We start from the raw sequence: 21550 nt of genomic DNA, 5'->3' as shown, positions 1-21550 counted from the left end.
CTCACTTCAGTCAAAAGCTGTCTCAGCATTTATTGTACAGTGTGTAGCACAGGAAAATCAGGAAAACACACTTAGACAGTGACCATTTAAAACACATTACAGCTAAAATTAAAATTCACTTCAGCCATTAGTTGTGTTTCCCAACTGGAGTTTAAACCATCAGTTAGTTTTGAAAAGTTGCCCCATAGTCCTATCAGCTCTATGAATAAAATTAAAAAAAAAAGGTCAGATCATCAGCTCAACTTAGAATTGTCATTATCACAATTTTCACTGAAAAAACATTTATTCAAACTAAAATTTACAGTGCATGATTTGAAAGCACAGCAACTCCAAAAGCGCTGCATTAGCTACAAATTTCACATTAAGCAAAAGTTAAATCAACTGAAGATCATAGGCAAACTTTAGTTGCTAAATATAGCACTAAAGTTATTACAACCAGCTTCTAAATGGATTCCAACGGCTTTTGACAGCCTTACCGAAGTACGATTTTAGGTTGTTGTCCTCAGCCTCCTGTCTGGCTGTTCTTTCATACTTTCTCTCCAACTCTTGTGTTCTCTCTTTCAATTCTCTTTCAAGCTCTGCCTTATATTCTCTGATTTCCCTCTCATTTTCCTCTTTCTCTCTTTGTCTTTCCTTATCTCTCTTTTCCTTTTCCTTCCTCCTCTCCTCATCTATCTTTTCCCTCTCTCTCTTCCTCTTCTCTCTCTCTTCCCTCTCCCTCTCCCTCTCCCTCTCCTCCTCTCTCTCCTTCTCACGCTCCCTCTCAGCTTGGAGTTGCTCATTTATTTTCTTCAGTTGCACTTCATATTTCCTCTCTACTTCCTTCTGCAGTTCCTCTCTCTCTTTGCGGACTTCTTCCTCCTTCTCTCTTAAGATTTGTTCTTTCTCCTCCTTTAGTTTCCTCTCAGCATCTTGGAACATCTCATTTGTGTAATGGCTTCCTCCGTTCTTGTCTATTATATGTCTGATTTTCTCCAGCAGCTCGGTGACCTGGGAGCCATCCTGCTTCTTATTATTGAAGACGTGATACTGGCCATCACATTGGTTCACAAGGTCTTGCAGCTCTTCACTGTACTCCAGGAACTCTTCAATGGAGGCATCCAGCAGGTCTCCATGAGTGAGGAGAACCATGCTGTATTTGTTTGCATCTTCACCAAAGGTTTCCTGAAGATTCTGCACCGTCTTCTTCTCCTCCTGTGTGTATCTGCCCAGCATGATCACTATCAGGAAGACATGAGGACCAGGAGCAGCAAAAGAAATGCACTGGGTCATATCTTTCAGTGTTTTCTCTTGGTCATATCTTGTGTAAAACAAGCCTGGAGTGTCGATAATAGCAACCTCTTGACCATCCACCACACCTGTAGCCTTAGCACATTTAACAGTCGTAGACGTGGGGCTGAACTTTGATTCAAAGTGTTTTCTTCCCAGGATGGTGTTTCCAGTTGCACTCTTCCCAATTCCAGTCTTCCCCACCAGCACGATCCTGAGCTCCTCATTGTTATATATGGTGGACTCTGCAGGAAAGAATGAACAACATCAGCACTAAAACTAAAAATCAACACTCTTACACCAGCTGCTTTAACACACACATCTTCAGATGACTGACTAAACAGTTTGGCTATTTTGTTGTATCTTAACTAGTGGTGTCAAGAGATTAAAAAAATTGAGAGATTAATTAATTATGATCTGTAATTAATTGATCTAATTAATCTCTTTTTTAATCTCACCTAAAATTGCTGAGAAAAGCCCTGAACTTGAGGTATTTCCCTTTAAATTCATTATATTATTGTAGCAGATCAGTCCGATGCGGGTCGGGGGGACGACCCCTCTTTTTCAAGACCCTTTTTTGGAAAAAAAAAAAAAAAAAAAAAAAAATTATATGGACAAAATCTTGTTTGAATAAAAAAGCCACCGGTCAGCATCAGGCGAGCCGGCCGCGGCACCGGGTCTGGTCTGCTGGATCTGACAGCTGAGCGGCGCACACATCGCCTACTGCCATATCAATTTTTGTTCATACGCGGCTGCAATGACTGCGCAATGCGGCCATTCGCTGGTAATCGCGGCATCAGGCGAGCCTACCTACTGGTTTACATATGCACAATACATGTGTATTTGCTTAGACCCCCAATATTAGACGAGGGCGTTTTTTCAGGGCATTTTCAATGGAAAAAATATCGTCTTATATTCGGATGAATACGGTAATGTATTAACTTCGATCACGCAACCTTTTCTTCCACCTCCTCTCCTCTCCTCTCCTCCACAGTCAGACACACACACACGAGTCGCGACACCCCCTCCTCAACATGCGCTGCCTGTTTACAACGGACTCGGACTGTTGGGGCGGGTGTTAATCAAAACAAACCAATCATGTCTTGACCTCTTCACAGGTTGCTGGCCTCTGATTGGCCTGGCCTGTCTCTCTGACTTGAAAAAAAAAAAAAAGATCAGACTGGTGAGGCCAGCCGGACCGGACCGACAGCTGATTGGCCTGGCCGGCGACCTGTTTAAAAAATAAGAAAAAAAAAAAAAAAAAAAAAAAAAAAAGACGGGCAGGCCACCGGGCCAGTGACAGGCCGGCACAAACACAATGACAGCCAATCAATGTCCACTTCAGGGTGTGACTGACCATTGTTTTCCACCCCCAACAACTTAAGCACAGGAAGCCCAACGCCTACAAACCGATTTTATAAAAAGTAAAATTAGAGATTAAAAATTAGATTAACTCGATTAAAAAACATAACGCGCTAAATATGACTGTAATTAATTAATCTCAATTAACGCGATAATTTGACACCACTAATCTTAACAGCAAATCATTTTGTCATACACTCTTAGAAATAAGGGTTCCAAAAGGGTTCTTCATGAGGGGCTCAGGTTCCACCCACAACCATTTGCTTCTGAAGAACCCTTTTTTGAAGAAAGGGTTTTTCAAGGGTTCTTTGTAACACTAAAGGTTCTGGTAAGAACTGTTTTGATCCAGAGAACCCTTTGTGGAGGAAAGAGTTCTTCAAGTATTGTTGAAAGCATGGGTATAAGATCCTCACCCTACATCCTACATTAATGTAATTAAACTTGCTCAATAAAGAGGCAAATAAACAAATATAATCATCCCAGGGAGAATTTTGCTGTTGAAAAGACACTTAAACAGGGTACCAGCACTGAGTCTTGAACCCTGCTCTCCCATGTAAAAGATAAATGTGATACCGCTCATCCACCACTGCTATGTAATTAAACAATACATGTTGAATAGACCTCTATCCTGTCCCTCAATCTTCAAAATAGCACTGCTATGCTGTTACCTACTGAGCCACCATGCTATATTGTTATGCTATGCAACTACAACCTCTGGAGGGAGGAGCTCATGAGCCATCAAAAGAAAAATAAGAAAAAAGAAAATGGTATTTTCTTTTTGGACTGTGGGCAGTTAACTATCCTCATCTATTTTTCCTTGAGTATGGATAGTGCAGGTGCTGGTGAGATGATAATGTTGGGACTTGAACCCCGATCTCCCAGAGGAAAGGCTGAGGTTCAGTGTGCCAGGCCAGGGAGCTGGATACCCTGCCAATGGCCATGTGGGAGCTAATAGCTGGTTTTAATGTGGATTGCGTCACATGGTCTGCCCTTCTCAGCAAAACAGGTGTGACACATCAATAGTGATTACTGTGGTTAGAGAGACTGAAGTGACAGAAGATCAAAAACTTCAGAGGATTAAGGTAAGCTAAATATGATTTCTTATTTCAGCAAGCTTGACTCTAGCTAAGGACTTTTTATGGTGAAAGGTGGACTATTTTAATGCATGCATTTGTTTCTTGTTTTGATTTTTTTTTTTTTTTTTTGTAGAATGAGTTACACAGCTTGAACAACAACTGAAGTGTGCCACTGGCTTGAGCAAGAGGGTTATAACTTAATAACTTGTATTCCTTTTTGTTTTGAAGAGAATGATATTGATGGAGCAACCCTCGAAATTCTCTCTGAGAGGATGTCAGAGAGATTGATCCCATCAATAAAAAACAAGCACAATTCCTCAAGTATCTCGAGCGGTTGAAGTCATCATCATCATTGTCAACAACAACAAGAAATTGGAACAGGTAAAATGCTGTCAAGATACTGTAATTCTGGTCATTTGTGGGGGAAACTTTATTTCTCTACTAGTTACAGTCTGTTCATTACTATTTCACACAGCTAGGTCTGAGTAGTCCTTGGAGTGCGGAGGAGTGCAGTCGCACCGCTCTTTGCTCTCTGCTTTGCTCTCTGCTTTTCTCTCCTTTACTTACTTTACTTAAGCTTTTAATCATTTTTAATCATTTTCTATCACCACATAACTTTCTGTGGGGCTTTTATTTATTTTTACCATTTTTACCGCCATTGAAGAGTGACTTTACTCGGTCACAGTCAGACTGCCTGTAGCAACTTAGCTTGGTTTGCTAAGCAGATGGCTACATCCAGCCCTCCAGATGAAAACCAACTCGTTAGGAAAGACAGGATTATTGCCAACCTCAGAGAAGACATCCGAAAGCTCTCAGCGGAACTCAAGTCCCAATCTGAGCTGCTGTCAAACAACCTGAACGTGGCTCATGAGCAGTCTCTACAGATCTCATCGTTAAAAGCTGCTCTTCAGGACACACTGGCCTGGGATCCTGCCTCTTCTCTTCCGGAGCCCAGCAGCTCAACGCCCCGTCATAAGCTGCAATGGTCGGAGGTGGTGGTAAGGGGCAAAAAAAAGGACTTCACTCGGTCTCTCATCCCACCTCAGCCTCTCCAACAGATTTGAGCCTCTGTCATCACGGCTCGAAGCGCCGGACTCCGACGAGCTCAAGGATGATGCAGCCCGTCCCACGTCTCCCCAGTCCGGGAGTCTTCCTCTGCCAGCAGCCCCCCTCCCGGCTGACAGCCGGCAGGCCCCCCGTGTGGATGGCTCTGTGTCCCCCCCCCGCACACACCACGGAAACAGAGCAGCGACAAAGGAAAAGGAGTCCCTCAACTCATAAAGGTGAGACTATGAGACTGAACAATAACAAAGTTAGTGGGTCACAAGCCAGTGCCAGGCTGGGAGCCAGAGAGCAATCCGCTAAAAACAAAGCTAAGAAGATAGACACTATTCTGCTTGGGGATTCTATAACGAGGCAGGTGGAAATGGCCAGGACTGAAAATCTAACTGTGAATAACACATCAGTCAGAGAAGTGGCAGCTATGCTACCTGACATCATGTCTACACGGCCACATATTAAGAAGATTGTTATTCATGCTGGCTCATTTGACATCCTCAAGAATAAATCTGGGTCTGAGACCCTAAAGAAAGACTTTTTGTTTTTGTTGGAAACACTTAAAAAACTTCACTCAGGAGTGTCTTTCATCTCTGGACCTATCCCAACACTCGGCAGAGGTTGCGAGTCCTTCAGCAGACTCCTTGGCTTAAGCACATGGCTGTCATCAGCCTGTCTCGAGCAACAGGTTGGATTTATTGACAATTTTAATATTTTTTGGAACATAAAAAGCCGCTTCATGCCAGACGGGATTCACCCAAACAACCTTGGCTCCAGACATCTTGGGTCCAACATACGCCACACCATTGAGTCGTCTTATCAGAACATATATGCACTGATAAGCAGGAAGGTCAGCACACAGGGAGCAGCCAGAGAGACAGTTACTGCTCCCACAATAACAACCGCCTCCCATAATGATGACGTCACGGCCTGTGACTCTGTCCTCCACATTACAAGAAGCCTGCAGAGATTGTCTTTGTCCCAGCCAGAATGTCAAGAAAAGAAGAGATAGGACAGTCACCATGCCGCTTTCCCCCTTATGCCGGCAATTTCACACAGCCGGCGGCATGGCAAACATAAAAACAATTGCAGGAAATCAAGGACGGCCAACCCATCAAATCTGATATGTATCTCATGTCAGTCACAGTCTGTCTCTAAACATAGGCCAGATAACATTTCACAATTAGCACTTCTAAATATCAGGTCTCTGGCTGGTAAATCCTTCATAGTCAATGATTTTATTAACAAGTACAAACTTGATTTTATGTTTCTAACTGAAACGTGGCTAGGTCAGGAAAATAGTGCCGCAGTTTTGATTGAGACAGCCCCTCCAAATTTTAGTTTCTTTAGTGAAGCGAGAATACACAAGAGAGGAGGCGGAGTTGCCACTCTGTTCAAGGACAGCTTCCAGTGTAGGCAAATGTTTTATGGTCAGTTTGACTCCTTTGAATATGTTGCCACTCAGTTAAAATCCCCCTGTCGAGCAATTTTAGTGACCATCTACAGACCGCCCAAATATAATGCAAGGTTTTCTGATGAGTTTGCAAAATTGCTGTCTATTGTGTGCATGGATTTTGACTGTGTTCTTTTAGTGGGAGATTTTAACATTCATGTTGATAACCTTACAGATGGGTGTGCTAAGGAACTGTTAAATATCCTGGATAACTTTGGGCTTTCTCAGCATGTCACAGAATCAACACATAACAGAGGGCACATATTAGATCTAATTATTTCCAAAGGTCTTAATATCTATGAGGTTGTGGTGAACGATGTCGCTTTATCTGACCATTACTGTGTTTTGTTCAAAATGACCACCTCTGCTAATAATATGAAAAGTGAAGCAGAGGTGATCAGTAAGCGTTACATAAATGATAACACCTGTGCATTATTCACCCAGGGTTTTACACCATCACCAACCCTGCCCTCAGCTCTAGTTGATGACCTTGTAAACAGTTTTAGCTCCAATGTTATGACTGTTATTGATTCCATTGCCCCAATTAAGACCAAAGTTCTGTCAGGAAGAAAAAAGGCACCCTGGAGAAACGCCACACTGGTTAAAGAACAAAAAAGATTAGATAAGCTGAACGCAGGTGGCGAAAAAACAAACTCCAGGTACATTACGACATTTATACAGAGAGTCTTCGCAACTATAACCAGGAACTGAAGAATGCAAGGCAATCATATTTCTCAGAGATTATCAATAGAAACAGTAATAATGCCTGCACACTTTTTTCTGTTGTGGACAGACTGACCAACCCCACAGCATCACTCCCTCCTGAACTACTGTCCAACAAGTCATGTAATGACTTTGCAGCCTTCTTCACAAACAAAATATTGCAGATAAGACAGGCAGTGTGCAGTTCCAGCTCAGGAATGATAACACTTGTGCCTTCCTGTTCTCCGGTTAATCTAGGACATTTTAGCCTCCTTGATTACACAACTCTAACAGAAACGGTTTCAAAATTAAAGCCCACAACATGCTGCCTTGATATTCTGCCTTCAAACTTTTTTAAAACCATTTTTAACTGCATAGCTCCGGATGTACTGCAGATAATAAATACTTCTCTTAAAGCAGGCCAGTTTCCCCAGGCCTTGAAAACTGCAGTAATAAAACCTCTTCTAAAAAAATCAAATCTGGATGCCACAACAATTAGTAACTATAGGCCAATATCAAATCTGCCATTTTTGGGGAAAATCATTGAAAGGGTTGTCTTCCAGCAAATCCATACTTTTATGATGCAAAACAATCTTTTTAACAGATTTCAATCTGGATTTCGGCCACACCACAGCACTGAGACTGTACTTATCAAAGTCTTAAATGATATTCATCAGAATACTGATGCATGCAAATCCTCTGTCCTGGTATTACTAGATCTCAGTGCTGCATTTGATACAGGTGATCATAATATTCTACTTAGCAGATTGGAAAAGTGGGTGGGACTCACCGGCACTGTGCTACAATGGTTCAAATCTTACTTACAAGATAGGGACTTTTTTGTGTCAGTTGGTAACCATAAATCTGAGCGAACCACAATCACACGTGGGGTTCCTCAAGGGTCCATTCTTGGACCACTTCTATTCAACATCTATATGCTACCCCTAGCCCAGATTATGGAACATCACAACATCTCCTATCATACATATGCCGATGACACACAACTCTATATCTCAGTGTCATCACATGACTACAGTCCCTTACTCTCATTGAGTAACTGCATTCATCAAATCAATGACTGGATGTGCCAGAATTTTCTCCAGCTAAATCCAGAAAAGACAGAAGTATTAATTTTTGGCCCAAAAAATGAAAGGGCAAAGATCAGCGCTCACCTTGGCTCTATGTCACTGACAGCTACGAATCAAGCCAGAAATCTTGGTGTTATCATTGACTCAGACCTGAACCTCAACAGCCATTTAAAGTTTATCACTAAATCTGCCTATTACCACCTGAAAAACATTGCTAGAATTAAGGGGTTTCTGTCTAAACAAGACATGGAAAAACTTATTCATGCATTCATTTTTAGTAGGTTGGACTATTGCAATGGCATATTTACAGGCCTTAACAAAAAATCAATCAGACAGCTGCAGCTGATTCAGAACGCTGCTGCCAGAGTCCTTACAAACACCAGGAAACTGGACCATATTACACCGGTCATTAAATCGCTACACTGGCTTCCTGTGAGTCAAAGGATAGATTTTAAAATCTTACTGCTGGTCTACAAAGCCCTGAATGGTCTCAGACCAAAATATATGCTTGATCTACTGGTTCCCTACGATGCATCTAGACCCCTTAGGTCATCTGGAACTGGTTTGTTGTGTGTTCCAAGAACAAGAACCAAGCAAGGTGAGGCAGCATTCAGTTACTATGCTCCTCACCTATGGAACAAACTTCCTGTAGATCTGAGGTCTGCTCAGTCTGTCAGCTCCTTTAAATCAGGGCTAAAAACACTACTGTTCACTGAAGCGTTCTGTTAGATTAAATACTTGCCTGTTGTATTGCCTGTACTTTTTAACTACACACTGTTGATTTATGCCTCCTCCGCACTCCAAGGACTACCTGTTGTACTGCCCGTACTTTTAAACTATGCACTGTTTATTTATGCCTTTTATTTTTCTTACTTTGTTTCTTATCCTGACTGTTTTACTTAGGTTTATTGTTAAATCAGCAGCAAATGTCAGAGATTCCAGGGCTGAGGACTGAGTCCGGGCTGAAATCTCTAATAGGAGAGGTTTCAGAGTCTAAGGAATTAAGAGGTTGGGCTGTCGGCATCCCTGCGGGGGGTGACCGGGAAGTCTGAGTCAGCTACTTCTGTGACTCGACACTGGGGAGCAGGCTGTGAATTCAGATCTAGAAGGGAGACATCCTGTGATGGATCTTTAGAGTTCATTACGATCTGAATAAGACCAGAGTGTGGAACCTGTGTCCAGCGGGACTGTAAGACTCTGAGTGAAGGACTCAAGAGCAAATAGTGTGATGTATTATTAAGGGCGACGTCCCATACAAAAAAAAAAAAAAAAAACAGACCCGACCAACCAAATTCCTGATGGTTCAGAGCCAGGGACAAGAGATACTAGCTGAAATCTCTGACAGAGCTGGTTTTGAATTTAAACTCAAATTTTGTCTAGTCTGGTGGCAAGGAGTCGCGGGCGTGATATAGGCTATCACGGCCTGGACCCTTGGCCTATTGCCTTTTGGTGGCAAGGAGCCGCAGGGGTGATAAGGCCTATCACACCCTGGGCCCTTGGCCGTCTAGCTCAGGCAGTGTACTGAGCCTGTTGTTATTTTATGTTATTTTATATTTTATGTTACTGTATTTTATTATTGCTATCATTCTAAATTTTTATTTCCCTTTTTATTGACTGTTTTTATTGTTTTAATTTGTGTCTTGTTGCTTTTAATGTTTCTGTAAAGCACTTTGAATTACCTTGTGTTAAATTGTGCTATATAAATAAACTTGCCTTGCCTTGCCTTGCCTAACATATTCTTGCATTTTTCCATATTACAAAGACCTCATGATGAGCAAACAGCTGGACCTGCTTCACTGGGTCAGTTTGCTTTCCTCAAAGCATTAAAAGATACACTTGAGGCAAAGGACCCAGAACTTTTGTCCCCTCAGAGAAATGATCTGTCACTGTATGACATCCTCAGCAGCCAAACAATGTAGGTTATTTTTATCATTATTATGGAAAACTACTGCACATTGTAGCTTTAAATTGAGATGATACTCTATATAATGGCACTTTAAGACAACATGTTCAACTTATTCTATTATTTCTCTCCCCAACCAAACAATATACAGAGATTTTAAGCCTGTTCATACGCAGATGTCCCTTCATGCGGGAGAAAATTGGTTCAGGACATGTGAGTAAGCACAAAATGAGTCTGTTAATGTATGTTTGCATATCTTAATTGTATAGATATAGCTACTGTACATACTGTATCTCAGTATATAATAAACAGAAAATGCATTCACCTAATGTTCACATTTGCCAAAAATGAGTGTGTCTATCTTTTACTGTATAGGTGTATTTTACAAAATGGCTTGATGTTGACAAATCTGGACAATACTGAGGTCAACAATCATCTCATTTTCGACTGCACTATCCCCTTAAGTAAACAATTCCTCTCTTGGTTGTAGGATGATTTACGTGAGTCTCTAACAAGTTCAAAATGGAAAGGCGACCCCTTATTGGTGACTCAATGGTGCAACAAATGTGTCCAAACTTTTCTGTGGCAGGATCTGGAAAGAAGTGCCATACTCCGGGTCAGCCAAGCCAGCTTTTCTACATAACCAGGCCCGCTGTAAGTCTTTGGAAACAACATATAACTTAAGCATACTTTTTAAAAAATGATCATGTACACCTCATCTTAGTGGTTACCTCTTACCATATTGTTGTGTCATTTTTCATGCATCATAGGCTCAGGAAGATGGAGACTTTGGAGAGGATGAAAGGACCATTCAAGCTCATATCCAAAATATGTCTACAGAGATGCTTAAAGTACACCCAGATGAGAAATCATTAAAGGAGGGAATAAGACGAACACGTGCTTACCAAAAAACCTTCATGGCAAATGCCAAGGCTGAGGAAATCATTGAAAAGTTTCCAGCACTGGGGCTTCCTAAAATAGTTGAATTGATCATATTTAATTTCATGTCTATTACTGGATTTATGATAATCAAGTATTTAGAGCTAATATATTTTTGTCCCTCCTTTCAGTGTCTGTGGGAGATGAAGGCACAATTCCTTGTTGAGGCTGATCACAAGATGCTCACACAGCTGGATCAAATGTAATGGGAACTATTGGGTAAACATGAAATTCATGTGTTATGTTTTATTTAAAGGGCTATTTAGGTAGTCAACAAAGAAACATAAAGTACTTGACATGTAAACTTTGGTAACAATTTTAGTTTATGTTTGGGGTCAAACTGACCCCTAAAAGATGTTAGTAAATTTGAACATAACAGGAGGGTTACTGTGGAAACTTTGTGGTGTTCCCTCACTTTCATCTGATTCTATTCCACTGTCACCATTAGTGCTGTATGTGCCCATATGCTGATTGCTCTCATTGGACCATGCATTATTTTATTGTTTGTAGATAGTTAACTGCTTCATCTGGTGCAGTGTAAGTCTACCTTGGATTGATGCTTTTATCTTCTCTCTCTGTCATGTCACCATTGCTGGAGATTACATGATGTGATTATGATGCATAATTACAGTATGATGCGTCTGGCCTGAGTCCTATCGTCATGTTGCTGATTCCACAGGACCTATGCTTTGACTTGTTTTCCCCTCGGACCTACAAAGCCTCTCCTCTTCTGTTGGACTGTCCTCAGAGAGTCTCCCCTCCTTATCCAACATTGTTCCAAGTTTTTTAAATAAAAGAAAAATTCTCATTAAAATTGTTTGAATGTGTCCTCAATCTCAACATTATAAACAACCACAATATAGTATAAGTAATGAAATAATTGTTTTGCCTGATCTGTAGAATACAATATGGTTCTTCATAGAACCCCCAGAAAATGGTTATTGGTGAAACCCTTGAAATATGAAAGGGTTCTTGGTGGAACTCCCTGGATGGGTTCTAGATGAAACCCTTGAAATATGAAAGGGTTCTTGGTGAAACTCCCTGGATGGGTTCTACAGGAAACCTTATGAAGGTGGAATGGTTCTGGATGGAACCTCCACTAAGGGTTCTTTGTAGAACCTCTCATAGGGGGGTTCTGGGTGGAACCTTTCACAGACGGTTCTAGGTATAACCCTCCAAAAGGGTTCCAGATGTAACCTTTATAAAAGGTTCTACCTGGCACCAAAAAGGGTTCTCCTATGGGGACAAGCCGAAGAACCATATATGGTTCTAGTTAGCACTTTTATTTCTAAGAGTGTAGACTATATTCATGACATGCAGCATAAGTGCACATGGACTTGGGTTACCCATTGTAAAATACAGGTGCGTCTCTTGGAGTGACACATTTTCCTCTGGGCTGTTTTTTGGTGATTTTTTCTATTATTTTATGAAACCCTGTAAGTACATGTTGTGTTGCTAGGATGCCAACTTGGTCTCTTTTGCTTAGCCTACATGTTATAAATAACTTGATATGGCTTTATGCAACTCATTAGTGCATATGTTGGGAAAAAAAAGGGGGGGGGTATGGTTGTGGTTAGGCACTATGGGCCCTATCTTGCGCCAGACTCCCTAAACCCGCTATTTGCGGATTTAGGATTTAGGAAGAGGCGTTCCCCCGTAAAAGTTGCTATCTTGTGCACCTCCCGCTATCCGCAAAACATCTCCGCTACCCGCTATATTATGTATAGGCGTGTTCTGGGTGTTACGCCAGCTAAACCAATCAGTGTGCCAGGTGCCATTGCCTTTAAGGGCAGGATGCGCTATCCTAAATCCTAAACCCGCGATGGAGAGAGGGAGGTAGATTTTCTCAGGGGTTCTACTGAGGCTAAAGCAAGTTGGCTTTATATACATATTATATATTTTATTATAGGCAAGTTAATTCGGGAGGTGGAGCCACATGTGTCCAAGTGGACGTGTCACAAGGTTGTACTGATTGAGTAAAATCCCCGGGCCATATCACAGACACACAGGAGGCAGAGGTGGAACTATGTGTAAACTAATTTATTGACAAGGTCGATTGGGCAAATAAAATATTAAAAACAAAAATATAGCACAGCTGCTGGCTTATGATAAAACAATAAAACGTTCCTGCGTAAGTGTCCAATTAAAACAGTCTTTCCTCTAAACAGTCTATATGAGTAATATACTCAGTCCATTCCGGCGGCGTCCCGGTATCAGCCCGACCGTGTGTGTGGCGAGGCTCCGTCGGGGCGCGCATTGAAGCCGCCTGGGTGCGCTCTCGTAACAGCCCAAACTTTAGGGATAGCGGATAGCGGGTGGTCAGGACCACCCGCTATCCGCTATCCCTAAAGTGTGTGCGCAAGATAGCAACTTTAGGGATAGCGCATGAAACACACCCACGGACACACCTCCAGGCGCAAATGACGGAGTCGGCATAAGGATAGCGGGTAGCGGGTGGCGCAAGATACCGTTTAGGGATAGCGGAAGCTCCTAAATCCGCAATTTGCGGGTAGCGGGTAGTGGCAGCGGATAGCGGGTGGCACAAGATAGGGCCCTATATATCGGTATTATTAAACATTTCTATAAGAATGCTTTCATAAAGGTTTATGATAGCACCATAGGTTTTTGATTACATAACGTTTTGTTTATCATCCTTAACATTTCTTGCATTATAAGGGAACAATGTTCTTGGATAAAAAATAAATAAATAAACATGGAACTCACATATAACACATTCTATGAGGAAACAAGCAGAAACAGACGAGGTAAAATAAGGAAAAGTCACATGCAGAATCTCGATCAGGTAATAAGCCTGAAAAAAAAAATAAAAAAAAATCACCCAATATGTGCCTAGAGGAGGTATGTATATATTCTCAGATGATCACAGATCAATTTGGTTTCTCCACTGATTGCTATGAGTGCTCATATGAGCAAGAAATTCATCTGAGCTGTTATAAGAAAAGGATGATCATAGTTTCAGTGAATGCCCTCTGAAATACAATGCAAACCTTCATTCAGCAGTACAGGGACTCACCATGTCTGGCCTGGTCGCTTTCCATGTCTGGGTTTTAGAGTTCAGAGTAGATGTGCTGCTGCTGAAGTGTCGATGCAGAGTTCAGAGTAGATGTGCTGCTGCTGAAGTGTCCATGCAGAGTGCAGAGTCAGTCTGCAGCATCCTCTTTATGATGCTGTGATGCTCCTCCCACAGCCATACACACTGTGCTTACTGTCCTCTGAGCCTCACACTGCTGCTCCCCCCGCCTGTCAGCATTTACAAGAAATGCTGCTCTTCTTTGAAACTGAAACTCCTCTGTGAAAATGAAAATGAAAGTCCTAAACATCTTCTAGCACATTCATTAGGAGTGATTCCAATTTCATGCCAGCTTTTGTAAGACCTTTATTCATTCAAATATTTCCCAAAGGCTGAACAATAGGGCCAGCCAATATGGACTCAATCAAATATCACAACATTTTTGACCAAATATCCCCATATTGTTACAATGTTCTGGCGTTAAGGTTACAATTAGGTTGTAAATTCATAATGTATTCCATACTATTGGTGCCTGGACCCCAGAAAATTCCTTCTGCTTCTCTTGAAGGAAGGAGGACATTTTATTCCAGGTTGACCACGCCTCATCAATCCATTCCTTACATAGTCCAGTCATTTTATGAAAAAACCTGGGATAAATTGCAAGAGAAGCAAACTCAACTGATTTTGTATCCTCAGTTTGTCCTGAGTGAGGGGAAAAAAAGTCCCAAGAAATCCCATTGGTGGAAAATTTTAAAAATCACCTATATATAACCATATAGTACCAAAAAAACACTGTTTTTAACACACAGGGGAAAGGGCTTCAACATTTTACTTTCAGATATCACTATAAAAATTCACAAGCTGATTACACACACAAAGACAAGAAAAAAAGTCAATTACAAGTTCTTTGAATTATTCTGTTTACACATGCATATCACACATTATCTGATTTGATATGCACTAATAAGGAATATAAGGAATAAATGCCAGAACAGATATTTAAACAGTGAATTAAAAGGTCACTATATATATAGTAACCTTCTGGGTGAGAAGAGTTGAGGGTGTTAGGATCAGAGGAGCGTCTGGGTCAGAGGAGACAGGCACTAAAGGTCTTGCATTAATGTTAGCAGTCACTTCAGCCATCAATTTTATAAGAACTTCATGAGTCAGTTTGTAGTGGCTCTCTTGTAAGAGCATTGAGACTAGGATACGTTGTGTAACTCCTATCAGATGCTCCCAGGTGCCACCCATGTGGAATGAGTGGGGAGGATTGAACACCCATGAACATCTGTGTTTGAGAAGGTAGTCATCTACACTACTCTCACTATGCTTTGGAGGATCCAGCTTCAGTTCCCCGGATGCACCAACAAAGTTGGTGCCGCAGTCGGACTTCAGCTGCTTAGCAGAACCTCTGATTGCGAAGAATCTGCGAAGTGCATTGATGAAGCTGGAAGAGCTCATAGTTTCAATCACTTCAATGTGAACAGCTCTAGTGGACATGCAGGTAATAATAATAATAATAATAATACATTTTATTTAAAGGCGCCTTTCAGGACACTCAAGGTCACCGTACAAAAGGACAATAAAAACAATCAATAAAACATAATAATCAATGAAAAACAAAGTGCAATACATAAAACAACAGTAAGGTGCAACAGTAATGTCATTCCGGGATAGAGATAGCGGGATTTAAAGGTAGTGACAGAGTCTGAGTGTTGTATGGTCTGTGGCAATGAGTTCCAGAGGCGGGGGGCCGAGCGGCTGAAGGCTCTCGACCCCATGGTGGATAGGCGAGCAGGTGGGAGGGTTAACTGGATGGAGGAGGAGGACCTGAGAGTACGGGTGGGTATGTTAATGTGAAGGAGTTCAGCAAGATACTGAGGGGCGAGGCTGTTGATCGCCTTGAAGGTGAGAAGAAGGATTTTATAGACGATGCGGTATTTAATAGGAAGCCAATGGAGCTGCTGTAGGACAGGTGTTATATGACTGGAAGAGGGGGTTCTAGAAATGATTCTGGCGGCGGAGTTTTGAACAAGTTGCAGTTTATGGATGGATTTGTCAGGTAAACCAAAGAGCAGGGAGTTACAGTAATCGAGACGGGATGCAACCAGAGTGTGGACCAGGATAGCAATGATGTTGGGTGTGAGTGATGGGCGGAGGCTTGAGATATTCCGTAGATGGAAGTAAGCTGACCGTGTGACATTATTAATGTGAGACTGAAATGATAGAGTACTGTCACGGATGACACCCAGACTCTTAACCTGGGGGGAGGGAAAAACTGAGGAGTTGTCAAAAGATATGGAGAAACTATTTATCTTTGTTAAATAGTTTCTTGGTAAACAAAACTGCCCATCTCTTACTGTTGGCTTGTCCTCCTTTAGGACGTTGTGCAATGACTTCCCATGGTCCAAATACATCAAGGCCAACATAAGAAAACGGGGGATCAGTCCGTAAACGTTCAGCTGGAAAATCTGCCATGATCTGTTGCTCCACCTTTCCTCGAAGCTTCCTGCAAGTCACACATCTGTGGATTATGCTGCTAGCACATCTCTTAGCTCCTACTATCCATAGGCCACTAGCTTTGACAGCCCCCTCAGTAAAGTGCCTCCCTTGATGCTTTACAGCTTCATGATGATGACGGATGAGCAGTGTAGCAATGTAATGTCTGCCTGGGATCAGAAGAGGGTTGGCTTTATGGCTTGACAGCGTTGACTCTGCAAGGCGACCTCCTACCCGCAGCAAGCCTTTGTCATCGATCACTGGACGAAGCTTGTACAGGGAACTGTTAGACAACAGATCTTGTTTTGCCTGGATGCATTTGATTTCTTCTGAATACACTTCATGCTGGACACATCTTATGACTGTATGTTCTGCCTGAGTTAAAGGCCCCAAGGTGTAAACTTTTCCAGGGTTTTATTTGAACTGCTGATATCCCTAGTAAGATGTATTTGTGGTTTTGAGGACCTGTGGTCTGCTAAATATAGTTTCACAGCTCCTCTCTCTTGCTTTTCTCCCTGAGCTCTGGCAGCACGGTTCGTTTAGCCAATCAGAAGAGAGAATCAGCCCCTCTCCACTGATTGGCTGACTGTTTTCTGAGTGACATATGGTCGGGCCAATCAACCGACATCACTGCGCAATGCATTCTGGGATGTAAACAATAGAGCGAGAGAAAACGAGCCAACGAGATACGATAACTATTTGAAAACTTGTCAAAAGCTAGTTATCATCTTATGTAAGGTTGTCATGGCTACCGCCGAGCGTGTTGTTATACAACCGTACGTACCTGAGCCCGACCCCCGATCCCGAACCACAGACGACGTGCATGGACGCAGCAGCCCCTCCAGGGATCAGCGAGAGTGAATGTTTGAAATGTTTTGTTTAACCCAGACGCTCAGGTTGCATAACCTACAGCCGAGAGACTTTACTAAACATCAGGGTAAAGCATGCTGCAGGAACTGAGGCTCTCTGCTTTGATGTGGACACACTCCGCCAGCACGGGATTTTACCTGCGTCTACACCGGCTGTCACCAGGGAGAGGAGGCAGCTCAAGCGGTGTGAACGTAAACAAAGGAGGGGGAAGAGAGCCGGGATCCACGCCAGGCTGACTTTACCCATTACTCGGGGATAGAAACGCTATCTCATTTTGTGTGCAATACTGCTGTATGTGCAGCTAAATGACAATAAAGCTTGATTTGATTGGATTGTGTCAGGTTGATAAGACAGTCGGCGCTGAAATGAGCCCAACAGACGAGCAAATGTAGACTAAAACCCTGTGGGACCAGTGAAACCGGGACCCCGAGCGTGATGTTATATGACCGTATGATCCCAAACCACAGACAGCAGGAGAAACCGAACCACCTCAAATCTGTTTATTACAAGATGTTGCAGAATGGTTCGTTATTTTTGTCAAATATGTTGTGAATTTATTGCCCGGGGAGAGGAGGGGTACTGGCTAATTTTACTAGCTTGGCAGCTTGTTGGTCGGGGAGTTGAAGCTAACTGGCTGGGCTCGTTAGCTTGGTAGCTTGTAGCCCGAGAAGCGTAAACAAACTTCAGGAAGTGAAATCCGCTTGTTTTACAGGGACAGTTTCAAAAAACGGGCTTTGTGCACTTCTCCATTTATCATAGGTGAAATGCTTGGGACAGTATATATGTGGCCCCAAGACGTTCCCTATCACGTAAAAACAACAAAAAATTCATTTTTCAGGCCATGGGGCCTTTAAAGCTTCACCTGTGAGTCTTGTCTTGCAGAGGTCGTAGAGCTTCTTCTATATCAGACACAAAGCAGGTTTATTCCTACCTTACATGTTTCAGTGGTATGCTTCCGCCTTCATCTATGAGTAACATCAGCTGAATTATAGTGCAAGACGTTTCGTAGGAATTTGTACGAATACTGAATGAGAGCAGCCTTATGTGTGTGTGTGTGTATCTATCTATCTATCTATCTATATATATATATATATATATATATATACACATACATATACATACATACATACACACACACGCATTAACCGCCACTTAAGAGACGTCAACATCATTAGCGACACAGTGTTCAAGAGCAGTAATGCGGTTTTTAAGGCGATACTGAAGCGTCACAGAAAGAGTTGGAAAGACACCAGCTTCCACCATCCTCGTATCCCTGAGTCAGACCTTGAGATAATCAGATGTTCATCTGCGCTGTCTCCCGATACGCCCCTCGGCCTCGTCAGAAAGGTGTGGTTTGACATCCAGCTGTGTTTGGCTCGGCGTGGCAGGGAGGGGAACCGTGAGCTGACCATGACATCTTTCAGCATCCAGAGAGACGAGGATGGCGTTGAATACGTCAGCCTAGCGCATAATCCTGACACTAAAAATCATAAGGATCCGAACGACCCACACAAGCAAAACCTAAGAGGTTTTATGTTCACAAGGCCCGGGGATCACCTGTGCCCAGTAAAAAGTTTCAAAAAGTACATCTCTAAATGTCCCCCAGACGCAAAATCTTTTTATCTGCACTCGAAGCGCTCCATCACCGTGGCATCTGATGTGTGGTACTCCAGGGAGCCGACGGGTGTCCACTTCCTGGGAGACATGCTAAAAAAAAATTAGTGAAGAGGTCTGTACAATTCTAATAATTAAGTAGCCCTATGTATTATGCCTAACCCTTCTTCTGCCCTCATTAATAGCCTGTGTGTTTTTTATTGTTTCTTTAAGGTGGGTCTGTCGCGGATTTACACGACCCACAGCCTCCGGTGCACGGCTGTGGGTCGACTCTCAGACGCCGGGCTGGAGACACGCCAGATCATGTCTGTGACGGGGCATCGCTGTGAAAGCAGCCTGCAGGCTTATTGGGCTCCGTCAGGCCAGGAGAGACGAGAATGGAGCAACATTTTGTCGTCCCGCAACGTCCCAACCAGCAGTGGTCAGGGTCCACAAATGTTAAATCTCCGTCCTTCAAATGCCACTATGATGGACATGCCAGTATCTCTATCAAATTTCAAAATCAACGGCAATGTTGCATTCAATTTTAAATAGTTTGTTGCCTGTCTTTCTGTCTTGCTTACCTTATTTACTTACTTGCTTGATACACATTTAATGATCAGAGTGAATGGTGGATAATATCAGAAGTTTGAAGGATTTGGAAAAATTTGCATAGTTATACTGGTCAAATGCATCTAAACAAGAACTAAATAAAATTCAGCTTACCCAAAATAGAGCTGCGAGATTAGCTCTGCATTGCTCTTTTAAGAACAGCGTTGAAAAAATGCACAATCAATTGTCATGGATGAGAGTCGGTGAGAGACTGGCTTGTAGCTTTATTATATTTTTGAAAAACATCTATATTTCACGTAAACCTACTAGTTTATATTCTCAGCTGTTGCTTGCTAGTGATAGTCACAACTACAGCACTAGACAAGCCGTGAGAGGCAATTTCACCTTGCCTAAACCCAAAACTGATGCCTTCAAGAAAACAGTGATGTACAGGGCAATCACATACTGGAACAGACTTCCACAATATTTAATTTTAATGTCTAACAGATTTAGTTTCAAGAAAATACTTAAAAGAGCTATAATACAGAAAGAAGTTGTTCTAGATTGATACTATTTGTGAGTAATGTGAGTAATGGATGTTTATTGTATTACGCTCATTTGATTTCAACTTAGTGTACGAAGTAAAATTATCTTTACTATATGGACATATGTTCTATTTTTGTTTACTTCTGTAGGTATTTTATGTCTGTTATATTTTGTTTATCATTCTTTGCTATTTAGGATGATAGTTGTTGTTTTCATTTGTTATTTAGGATGATAGTTGTTGTTTTAATTTTTTTGATATATGTGTGACTGTATATGTTACATGTTTTTAATTTATTTTATTTTTTATTATTTCTTTTGTTTTTTATTAGGTTTTGCTTGTAAATCTTTTGATTATATTGTATTTCTTATTTGACCCCAGGAAGAATAGTCACTACTGAGGCAGTGACTAATGGGGATCAACAATAAACAATAAACAATAAACAATTTCTTGCAATAAAAACGATTTAGGAAACTATCTGTGGACTTTGATTCTTTGAAACAAAATTTCGCATCATCCTCTGGACACACACAAGCGGTAAGAGGTGCACTTGCCCTCTGAAATGATACTTTGTATCACGTAACATAACGTAAAGCAATCATCTCACTTCCCTCCACTGATTATATAACAGCTGCGGCCGGCCGAGCTGCAGGTTCTGTGGCCAGAGCCGGTTACACGCCCAGTCAACATTCACACACTAGCATAACACATTGTAGAAACAAGGCGTGGACAGTGGTTGGCCTGTCCATGTCCGGGTAACTGGCCAATTATTCTCGGTTGTGTGTAAGTCCAACCTCTGTACGGGGCAGGCCCAGCCCAAGAAGATAAATGTGCATCATTTCCTAATATCAGGGCTCATTTTGACCGAGATCCTGTGATAGCTCTGTCACCCTGAGCCCAGCGCTGCCTTACTTTATATGTGACCATAATCAATATTTTGTAGAAAACTGAAGATTTTCTCCAGTTTGTTCTTGGGCTTTCAACAAAAGAATCGGGTGCTGACAACTTGAACTATCACCCTGAAAACTAGGAAATAGCCATTAGTTTGGAATGTGTATGTAGAGAGTTCTGACTTGCTGTTGTTTGTTATGGCTTATATGCTTTTTCTGGCATGTTGAAAATGTTCATGTTTGTTAAAATAAATATGTTCATACACTCATTAATATCTCAAGTAGTAGTTTTAGTAGGAGTGTGGCAGAGGGGTGGGGCAGTGTGTGTGTGTGTATGGGAGAAGGGGGATATGCAGTCGGGGGCCTGTGCCCCAGTAGAGCTTTATGCCTAAGAACGCCCCTGCTCTAGCTGAGATATCTGGTCAAAAATATTATGATATTTGATTGAGTCCATATTGGCTGGCCCTATTGTTCAGCCTTTGGGAAATATTTGAATGAATAAACAAAATTGGAATCACTCCTAATGAATGTGCCTGAAGATGTTTAGGACTTTCATTTTCATTTTCACAGAGGAGTTTCAGTTTCAAAGAAGAGCAGCATTTCTTGTAAATGCTGACAGGCGGGGGGAGCAGCAGTGTGAGGCTCGGAGGACAGTAAGCACAGTGCGTATGGCTGTGGGAGGAGCATGACAGCATCATATAAAAGAGGATGCTGCAGACTGAC

General features: G+C 42.0%; 1 protein-coding gene and 1 long non-coding RNA gene across 2 annotated transcripts in view; one reads left to right on the top strand and one right to left on the bottom strand.

The window, feature by feature from the left end:
* Positions 1-645: 645 nt before the first annotated feature.
* LOC115357177 (GTPase IMAP family member 8-like) overlaps positions 646-21550 on the bottom strand; it is a gene marked incomplete at its 3' end in the record, with an annotated part of 59560 nt that continues 38655 nt past the window's right edge. The window contains 1 exon segment of the mRNA XM_030048581.1: positions 646-1512. Within this exon segment, the coding sequence (XP_029904441.1) occupies positions 646-1512 (867 nt within the window).
* LOC115360178 (uncharacterized) lies at positions 10071-11049 on the top strand. Its single transcript, XR_003928313.1, has 3 exons — positions 10071-10122; positions 10400-10563; positions 10680-11049. It is a non-coding gene; the product is annotated as an uncharacterized LOC115360178 (long non-coding RNA).

This window comes from Myripristis murdjan, chromosome 1, assembly GCF_902150065.1.
Source record: "Myripristis murdjan chromosome 1, fMyrMur1.1, whole genome shotgun sequence".
In the NCBI taxonomy this organism is placed as follows: domain Eukaryota; kingdom Metazoa; phylum Chordata; class Actinopteri; order Holocentriformes; family Holocentridae; genus Myripristis; species Myripristis murdjan.
The sequence above is the reverse complement of the archived record's forward strand: the minus strand, read 5'-3'. Positions and strand labels throughout refer to the sequence as shown.